The sequence below is a fragment of the Gymnoscopelus braueri genome (assembly GCF_963280865.1).
Source record: "Gymnoscopelus braueri genome assembly, chromosome: 13".
NCBI classification, from domain to species: Eukaryota; Metazoa; Chordata; class Actinopteri; order Myctophiformes; family Myctophidae; genus Gymnoscopelus; species Gymnoscopelus braueri.
This window is the reverse complement of record NC_137615.1, coordinates 12,755,728-12,766,663: the sequence shown is the minus strand read 5'-3', so window position 1 is coordinate 12,766,663 and position 10,936 is coordinate 12,755,728. Positions and strand designations below refer to the sequence as shown.

Here is a 10,936-nt window from a genome sequence, read left to right as displayed (position 1 = left end):
ATAGCCGATCTACAAGCACACAACGCGTCGCATCGTCTTTATGAACACCACAAATCTTGTATGGGGGTTCCTGCTACAAACATATTTTCAGATGGGGGTCCATGGCCAAACACATATTAATTTGGGGGTCCTTGACATGGAAATGTTTGAGAACCACTTGTTTAAACAACATTAGGAAACAAGCCCACATAAGCAACTACACTTCAGAAACGAGCCCTAAAAAACGCAACCCGCAAATACCAATATTTACAAGCGACTTTACAGAAAAACAAGCCCAAAGTCGCTTATAATAAGCCGACATGGCAACACTGCATTAAACCCGTTTGTCCACTGAGCCAATATCATTTGGTACATTGCATGGAAAAACCACTTAGTGTGAACTCATATCCCTTCACCACTTCAATTGGATCCTTTTCCAATTTTGGGACAAGAAGAAGCTGTGTGTGCAGGGCCGAGCACAGTGCCCTGTGGGATCCCCACCCAAGGAAGGCACTGAGATGAAACTGCAGAGGTTGTGGTGGTTGTTGGTTAAAAATATTTTGCAGCTTAAAAAATGTGACGCACCCATTAAAACCGGGAAAGCATCTGTGTCATTTTAGATTTTAGCTATGTATGTATAGCAACATCAGTTTTTCAGAAAACTGATTTAGAACAGTGGTTTAGAACAGTGGTTCTCAAAAATAGCAGATCTACAAGCTCACAACGCATCACTTTGTGCCACGCTGTGAGCTGGTACATCTAAATAATATATATATTTTTTTTTTGGGTTTTTGGCCCGGACCGCTATGCCAGCAGTCCGGGCCTAATCATTTTAGATTTTTTTTCCAACTTCTCTTCTGGGGGTCCCTGGCACAAAACATTTTCAGATCGGGGACCGCGTCCAAATACATATCAATGTGGGTGTCCTTGGCACGAAAAAGTTTGAGAACTACTGATTTAGAAGGCATTCGTAGAATCGGTCTCAGGTCTTACTGGTTTAAATGCGTTCCCCGTTGAGATCTCCTGTTGATGAAAAAAGTGCATTAAACCCAATAATATTACGCTCGTTATTACGCAAGTCAGAATGCTTTCGAATTGGATCTCATGGTTATACAGTATGAGGTGCTAGTTGAGTGGATTGAGGGGTTTGAGGTTCGAGCCAGGACAATGGCAAGTTGCTTAATGCGAGTCGCCTGCCAAAGCCACTGCAGTGTTTACACTAATCCTCATACAAAGTGTTCTGTGAAGCAGTCTGTTTTGTATAAATTGCATTGGCACACCATGCATGCGGTGAATTGTACGTCGATAGCGAAACTAGCAGATCTACAAGCCCCACAATGTGTCGTGTTGTGATGTTGGGCTCGTAGATCTGCATCTATTTTCACCAGATGTTTGTCTATTTTCGGCTATTATTATATATATCATAAGAGATAAGATTTGTTAGTAAAATGTCTTCTATTTGTGTTGATTTCCTTGAGTTAGTTGATTATGAAAAACTTGAGATATGTTTCGGGAAAGGAGCTTTTGTTGTGGCAAATTTTATGTGGCAATCTTGGGAGAGAAGACAGAACACTCTGTATAATTCTGAGCTGTAATGGAATGTGTTATGTGAATATAAACATGCTGTAAGTGTAAAATGGTGTCTTATAAACTTGGGGACTTTGTGTGCAGGACACGGAAATAAAATAATTACTCAATCAATCAATCAATCAATATATTAACTACTGTTCAAAAGAAATGCACACGTGCAAAGCGAGCTGCAGAAAGAGTGTGCATGTGCGAATGGCACGCACATGCATGCACACACCCACACACTGTCTGCAGCTATCAAGCATATCAGAGGAAACACTGGCCAATTAAGTGACCTTGGAGAGGGGGGCCTGCATTCCCACAATCCCCTCTCCTTCACACACACACACACACACACACACACACACACACACACACACACACACACACACACACACACACACACACACACACACACACACACACACACACACACACACACACACACACACACACACACACACCATTCATGTATGCATACTGACATATACACACATACACTATATGGCAATGGTTCGGTATACAGTATCTCTATAGTCATTGAACCAAACGATTTTTCATGTTCCATCCGGATTGGCTAAGATTGAACAAAATGCCTCAAATCATGAACACAGCGTGCGATTGATGTGAAACTTTGCATGCACATTGCCACTATGTACCAATCGGTACCAAACTATGGACCAATCGGTGTGAAACTTTGCACACACACTCCCTAGAGGCCAAGGAAAAACCTCTGCCCTGCATTTTTCACATCTGCATTAATAGCGTCACCAGGAGGCCGATTTTTGCTAAACAAATGTTTTGATATTACTCCTACAGCTTTTGTCCAAACATCACGCAAATCGGCACACATTATCTCTGTAGTCATGTGATCAAGACGGATCTGTCCGATTTTTCATATTCCATCCTGATTGGCGAATTTCGAACATTGCTGTCCCACAATAACCTAACTGACCTGGCGGAGACCTGTGCTCCGTTGAGCACTTTTTCTAGTTTTATTTAGGGTTGATTGAACATAGCGTTTTAAAATGTGTCATTCTATTACCGGATTCTTTGCAATCCTAAGGCTGTGATGTATGTACTGTATATATGATTTGTCTTTGTTTTTGTCTAATCTGTATACATGTAACGACTGCAACATGTATTTATGTTTGGACCCCCTCGAAAACGAGATGGTACATTTCAAGGGGTTTATCCTAATAAAGAAGCTTGAATCAAACGACGCCCCAGACCCCGCCTTGAGAACCACTGCCCTATGGACTTTACAAACAGTCCAATCCTCTCCTCCTCATTCCTAATGATATACACCCAACGAATTCCTTTAGTTCTCTCCCCACAAAAGCACAAATACACACAAACACACTAACCTAAGGTTGGAGGGCCCTCATTAAACCTGTGGCTCTGAAGTGAAGAGGATTAATGTCACAGAGGCTTTGCATGGTCTGTCAGACGCTGTGCGTGCTTGTCTGTGTGTGTGTGTGTGTGTGCGCGTGCATGTGAGTGTGTGTGTGCGCGCCTCTCTGGGGAGCTTATGGGATAGAATCTGGCAAAGACTGTATTTGAAGTATTTGTGGTTGTAATGGCTGGTGATGTGGCACTTTGGTACAAGTTGCCATTCGTTCATCACTAAAACAAGTTGTTTGCTTGATGCTATTGTACTCTCCAGGCATTGGTATTATTTTTTTTTCCAAACTGTTATTTTCTTAAGGAGATAAAATAAAGGGGTAGATAGAGCGAGATTACGATTGCGGGGAATTGTGGAAGGTCGGAAGGGGTTGGTTATGGCAGTGGTTCTCAAGGTGGGTTGAGGGGGTCCTTGAGGGGGTTACAGGGGGTACTCTTTGATAGTTAGGAACCAAAGGGACCCTTACAGGTCTGTAACTCTGAGAGGTTACACAAACAGGTCTATTTGGTCCCATTTGTACACTGTCAGAGTTATGGGGGTCCAAGGCCTTAAATGCATATAGGCTACCAAACTGGGGGTCCTTGAAGTGTGTGAGAGAGAGAGAGAGAGAGAGAGAGAGAGAGAGAGAGAGAGAGAGAGAGAGAGAGAGAGAGAGAGAATTTTACTGAGAATTCCAGGTGTTGTCTGCACTGCAGGGCTGCCTACAAGGTAAAGCTACCCACTCCCCTGTCTCAGCTCTCTCTCTCTCTCTCCACTCCCAACTTCCAGTGTGTGTGTGTGTGTGTGTGTGGAGGGGGGGGGGGGGGCAGTTTGGGGGGCTGGGCTTTATCCACGGGGAGGCGCATGTCCACAGACCCGCTCCGTCCCCTCTACAGACAGACTGACTGACGGAGGCAGAACGCACTGGATGTGTGGAGGCGACCACCGACCACCGCGGAGAACGCTACTTTTTTTTTGGGTTGCACAAGAAGAAATTAACCCCCCGACTCCGAGTTGAGTTGAGTTGAGTTGAGTTGGTCCCTTTGTCCGATAAGAAGTTCGATGTGTTTGTGTTATGCAACGCCGCACTTCTTCCATTTTAAACAGTGACAGAGGCTTTGCTTTTTAAACTTTTCTCTTGCACGCTCTTTCCTCGGCCAAACGGAGAGACCACCGCACCGCACTGCGAGTCTCTCTCTCTCTCTCTCTCTCTCTCTCTCTCTCTCTCTCTCTGAGCCACACGGAGACCGCTGAGTCTCAGGCAGGATGTCTGAGTTTTCAGTCAACGACCACCTGGAGGGCATTCTGTCAGACTTTGAAGGTATGTAACATTAGACTGTCTGTTAAATTGCTGCTAATTTAGAAAAGCAAAGGAAGGAAGGAAGGCAGTTTGAGGTGAAAACATTTGCCCTGCCTTGCCACTATTTCTGCGTGGATAACTGTTTGTCACTCGTGTGTTACTCATTTCTCATTGATTTAACATTCAAACCAGAATTTTGCGGTTATTCTCATTGTAATGTAAGGTGGTTATTATCATTGTAATGTAAGGTGGTTAGGCTACGACACTGTTTCCCAAACAGTGGGTTGGGGCCCATCTTTGGGTCGTGGACCAATTTTTTATGGTCGCGAGTAAATATCTCATTTGTTCCGTTTCCTACATTTAAAAAATATTTTTTTTCTTTTTCAAAAGATTTTAAAAGGTTTAAACAAAACAAAATCACAACTTTTCGTCAATTAAAACTGTTCCAACATTTTTTTTAAATATTTTATACATAAAATTACAAAAATCTATTAACTTCTATAGATATTTTTTTTAAAGATTAAGAAGTGGTGAAAATAGCAGATCTACAAGCTCACAACGGGGGCAAAAGTAAAATTTCTCTTTTGGGTCTCGAGCTAAAAAGTTTGAGAACCAATGGAATAAACGGCTGGCTAATGTGCGCAGCCGCACACTGATTTTTGTGTGCGTGTGTGTGTGTGCGTGTGAGAAAGACCCGTGCATGTACATGTCTGTATGCGTGCGTGTGTGTGTGTGTTTGCGCGCGCGCATGCATGCGTCTGAGTGCGCGTGTAGGCTGCGTGCGTGTGACGTATGAATGCACGCACGCACGCACGCACTCAGTGTCTCTGATCTCAAGGGCTGCAGTCTCTTTATCAACAGTGCGATCGATGGTAATCGCATGGATTGGAATCTATCCCTATGTTGGGGGTATTATGGATGGTAGAGCTTTCATGTGTTGTGTTGTTAGATCTAAACAACCTGTGTTGTTGTGTTCGTAGATCTAACAGCCTGTGTTGTTGTGTTTGTAGATCTAACAACAGCCTGTGCTGCTCATAGTTCATTATTTAAATGGTTTTGTCTTAGTTCTTCTCGCCACCCTCTTTTCTTTCTCCTGATGTAACTCTTGACCAGAGGAGCATCTGGATTGTAATCACACAGAGGTTTTCATGGTATTTATAGTGTTCCTCAACCGGGCCTCTGTCTGTAAGCTATAGCCCGCTTGAATTAGCAACTTACTGTATTTATTAGGGCTATACACAAACCTCTGAGCTGGATAGTGTCATTAAATATTGGACTAGTTTTTTGTACTATTGTTACTATTTCCAGTTTTTCAGTTTTTATTGTAATGATCAATCGATCGATTGGCTTGGATCAATGAATTCTTATTTTTCTGTGTCATAATGAAAAAAATACCATGACATTTTGACATAAAAAAAATGATAATAATACATATATTAATGGTATAGTATATTAATGCTGCATTATCATTAAAATCGTAGTGTTTTGCCAGTTATTTGTTGGCGGGCCCCACTTTCAATATCCTGACGTCCCACCAGCGGTTCCCAGCACCACGGCTTGGGAATCGCTGTACTATATTCTACTGTCACTTTGCTCGAGAAGAAATATTATTGTTATGATTGTTGCTGCAGCCACATGCCACTGCAGGGGGATCCATGCTTCTTTATTGTGTGCTGCTGGCGGCTGCCCAGCTGTAAGGGAGATGAAAGAAGCTGTTGACTGCTGCACAGCCCCCAATAGCAGGCAGCGGCCATTCTTTACAGCCTGGCTCTTCAAAGTCTATCCTGAAGGACTGGCTGGGGCATATGGCTGTTTGATGGAAATATCACATTGCCACCAGATCAGCCCCGCCAGGAATTGCTATAGCTTCCAAAACAACATGACATTGTATCCATAATATAGCTTCAGGGCTAATGTTATAGTTACTGTGGCAGCTCGGCTGGCAGGCAGCTAGGTTGGCATGATTCCAAGAGGACCCTGGCCTGTGCCCCTGGACTGGCCTGGCCTGGCAGGGGACCACAGCGATGCCAGGAGCAGATTATATTGTTTAATAAATATTGAAGGTCCAGTTTGTTATACAATGTCACGGGTCCCAGCATTTCCAAATTGGCCTCCCTTTGGTTAGGAAACAACGGATAATGGATCTCCCTTGTTAATTCTGACAAAAGAAAAATAAATGAGGTAGAGGAAGATCTTAAGAGATCGCTTTAACACATACAGTGCCAAGATCCCGTCTACACGTTCTTTCAAATCCATCGCTTGAGTGCCAGGATTCATAAGAGCCTGTTTACACGTTCTTTTGAATTTTCATTGTTTAATCTGTGATCGCACGGCTGTGTTTATTTCTCATCAACACTTTCGTTTTCCACTTACGTCACACTCACCCGGAGCCGGATGTAAAAAAAAAAAATCATTTCCGGGTCACGTTGTTTTTCTCCGGTGATTTTCGGCCAGAATAAGGAAAAACACGGTTTTTCACACGGTAGAAAAGACAAACGGACAGCTCAACTTCTATTTTCTTTGGTCCGGGTGACTAACAGCCATCGTCGTAGTGTATCACGTCGTTTTCAGGCCGATCAGCGGGCCGGGAATTGTCGAAAACGTCACATCCTTTGAATGACCGGATATGACGTGGGCCTGTTTGGGAGGGGGTGAGCGAGGTGATCAATGTTTGGATGTGCTGCTCTCTACTGGTGGAACAATCGTAGGTGCTTGACAACACAATCAGAGAATGTATTTGAATGAAAAATTACAAAAAAAAAATATTAAAAAACACGCAAATTGCTGGCACAGGGGTGAGTACATTATGAATAAACTCTGGCAGTCAATGTGAGTAGCTGGACAACGTTTTCGATCTCACAGGATCTTCGCCTGACGAAGAGCCGAAACGTTGTTGATAGCTACTCAACGAAGTGATCCTTGAAGACGGTGTGTGGGCTCTGCCTCTCTCTTGATATCAGCGTAGTTTCATTGGTCTAGCACCCACTGTCGATGTGCGTGTAACTAGGTATGTGTAGAGGACATCTTAACCACTTTCAACCGGGCATATTTTGGGCATATCATTATTGTCAAAAATATTACATGTACTGTACATACGGCTTAAAGGTATAGTTCACCATCTATCGGTTAGTCACCCCATGGAGACTTGAATTCATGGATATTTTTTTGTTTTCGTCGCATTCCTAAGCCGATATAATTTAATGACCAGTGGACCAGTATAGGCAGCGGTTCCGGTAGGAGACACAAAGGATACTCTTTGTGTCTCCTACCGGAAACGCTGCCGGTCATCAAGTTTTTCGAGTTTTTGCCACGTAGGAGTCTCAAACAAGGTTGTTTCTTACACAAAAAACGTTTTTTTTTTTATTACATATTTACACGTGTGATTTCTCTTTTTTTTGGCTGTGTTACGATAGTTTTCTTTCAAATCCCGATCACGTTAAGCCTCCGGTACGATAATTCAACATTTCCCATCTGGCAACAACACCGATTGGCACAGCAGAGACCTTGTAATGACAACGTCACGGGATGTGAATACAGCCGGTGCCACATTTATCTCCTCTCACATCCCACTCCTTCCTGTCTCTCTCTCTCTCTCTCCCTCCGTCGCTGTTCTAATAAAAGTATAAATGATGCCTTGAAATAATCCTCATGAAAACAGATCCAAGTCATCCAAATTTAGAGCTGCGCAGGTTGCAAAGCCCCTTGTCTTCCTGTATGTTCTGGGAAACTGAGCAGAAGGAATCCCCCCCCCTCCCTCCCTCCCCACATACCCCCACCTCTCTCTCTCTGCATTGACACACATTGTCATTTTGGGGATTTATAATGTTTCAGTGTAATAATAGACCATAGGCTGCTCTATGCCTATCTTTCGGTACTATAGGAATGGCACATCATAATCCTTAACCCCATGAACCCTATAGTGCATTGGTTCTCAAAGTGGGGGTCCCCCAGGGGTCCTTGAGGGAGTTCCAGGGGGTCCCCAGCTAAATGATAGATAGTTAGGAACCAAATTGACCCTTATATGCGTCTGTAACTCTGAGAGTGTACAAATGGAACCTAATGGACCCTCAGAGTTAAATTAACATTGATTTTACAATATAAATTGGGGTCCCAGAGATAGAAATGGCATTAAATGGGGGTCCGTAGGCGTAGCCTAATGCATGTCAAACTGGGGGGTCCTTGAAATTCAAATGGTTGAGAATCACTGCTAAAGCCGTAAAAAAGAAAATCTTCTCTTATGGGGGTCCCTGGCATATCTTTTCAAATGGGGGTCCACGGGCTTATAAATGTCAATTTGGGGGTCCTTGACATGAAAAAGTTTGAGAACCACTGCTATTGTGTCCTGTCCCTATTCTTGGGCAGTGGGCATGTGATAATAGGCGATCATTTGGCAAAAGTAGGTGAACATCTGGCAAAAATAGTGTTGTAAGCTTGTAAATCGGATATTGTAAGATATTTGGTGTAGAGTGAAAAGCGTGGTGGGTATTGACCCAAGTACATACAACTAGGGGACCCCATTCAACACACTGTATAAGGTGTAAGTGGTTAAATTAGCTTATTTTAAAATTCAACTCACTTACTGTACTTTATGAACTTCATCATAAGTAAATAGATCATACTTATTTTCAAAGATAGGGGGAGACAAAGGAATCTTTGGATGTAAAGAGGCAGTGGGAATCGTGTGACACACACACACACACACACACACACACACACACACACACACACACACACACACACACACACACACACACACACACAGCATATATAAGATAGATAAAGGTAATAAAATACATTGGGTCGAAACAAGAAAAATATTCTGACTAATAATTTAGTCAAGAGAGCTGCGTTGGAGACAGTCAGAGAGAGAGAGAGGAAGCAATGAGAGAGAGACCTTGTTTTTCTTATGGTGATCCATCAAGTCCTGGGGCCCTGCAGGGATGGTCCAACAAAAGCTGCTCTCTCTCTCTCTCTCTCTCTCTCTCTCTCTCTCTCTCTCTCTCTCTCTCTCTCTCTCTCTCTCTCTCTCTCTCTCTCTCTCTCTCTCTGTCATTCTTCCTTCTATTTCCACATCCCACTGTTTAGACAGGTGTTGCTCCGTGAGGGGCTAAACAAATTAGCCTCGCAGCGTCCGGTCAGAGAAAAGCCACCATTGCTGCTGTATTTGAGTGCCTTTGTCACCTCAAAACATCGGCACGAGAGTGTTAATAGTAGTTAGCCCCCTCCGCCCATCGTTTACGACCCTGTACAAGGCGTTGGCAGCGAGCTCATTCACTACTGTAGTGCAGTGTATGTGTGTGTGTGTGTGTGTGTGTGTGTGTGTGTGTCTACTCGAGTTGAACCCGACCAGCAGTGGTGGAAAGTAGCTAGGTACATGTACTCAAGTACTGCACTTAAGTACACTTTTGAGGTATTTGTACTTTACTTGAGTATTTCCAATATCCAATACTTTTACTTCTACTCCAGTACATCTCAGAGGCAAATATTGTACTTTTACTCCACTACAATTATTTGAAGACTTTAGTTACTAGTTACTTTTAAGATATAGATTATGATATTATAAAACATACATTAACCACTTATGCGACGCGTTGTGAGCTTGTAGATCTGCTATTTTCAAATATTTTAGTACTTTTACTTTTGGTACTTTAAGTATATTTTGATGCCAATACTTTTGTACTTTTACTCAAGTAAATTTAGAATTCTGGACTTTTACTTGTAACGGAGTACTTCTACAATATTGTATTGATACTTTTACTTAAGTAAAACATTACTTTTTCCACCACTGAACCCGACCAGCATCTTTGTGTGTGTGTGTGGGGGCAACAGGCCAACTTATGCAATGTGTTAGAGATTTACAGAGCAGCTTAATGCGTCTTATCTCCCACCCTCCTAGATTCTTCTGAGATGACTCTTCTAGAGCTATAAGCTCATTACCCACAATAAGGCCGTCCTCGCGGGGTACAGAGAGAGAGAGATCAGCCCAGGCAGTAGCTAATGCCGGGGCTATAGAGTAAACACATTTATAGGATCGAGTTGCGTTTGGTGGCCGGCGTCCTACCTAACCCCTTGAGTTTGAACAACACATGGCTACCTATGACTGCCCTCTGTCCCCTGACAGCCAAAGCACTGTCCGTCGCCCCCTTGATGGCTCCGTCCCTCCCTGTGGCCCAATGAAGGCGACATTGTTTTAAATTGCCCCGACAGATGTTTGCTTGGCCGGCCCCCGGCCCGCCGGGAATGAAAGAAGACAGCGAGTTATCTCACTGCTGTCTCCAATTTTGCTGTTTTTCCAGCACTAGACTCTCTGAACACCCGTGGCTCGCTGCCTGCCACCGTCTCCTTTTGGAGGCGCAGGATCATCAGATGTGACAAGGCTCCTAATTCAATTTTGGGTCACAGGGGATCGATTGTTGATCTCAAAGCTGCCCATGCCGCCGCCGCTGGATGGGGCTCAACGAATGTCCCTGTGTCCCCTCCTCCTCCTCCTCCTCCTCCCCAGTGCCCGCTTCAATTAGCGGGCCTTTCAATCGGATTCACCAGAGCCAACCCCCCTTTTTGAAGGCATGTGATCTTGAAGAGGGGACTTTTTTCTTGTAGTGTTTTTTACCTTATCAAGTGAGAGAGGCCATGGGCCAGGCCCCTTTTTTTCTTTTTTGGGCGAAACAAAAGGGCCAGTGTTGTGTTGTGCTGCTGTCCCACGT

At 43.7% G+C, this 10,936-nt stretch overlaps 1 protein-coding gene across 4 annotated transcripts in view; it reads left to right on the top strand.

Moving 5' to 3' along the window:
• The first annotated feature begins 3,852 nt into the window (after positions 1-3,852).
• LOC308099316 (uncharacterized protein) overlaps positions 3,853-10,936 on the top strand; it is a 114,138-nt gene continuing 107,054 nt past the window's right edge. For all 4 annotated transcript variants that reach the window (XM_080448039.1, XM_080448040.1, XM_080448038.1 and 1 more), the window contains exon 1: positions 3,853-4,253. In XM_080448039.1, the coding sequence (XP_080304165.1) occupies positions 4,199-4,253 (55 nt within the window). In that variant the 5' untranslated portion in view covers positions 3,853-4,198. The remainder of the gene's footprint in view (positions 4,254-10,936) is intronic.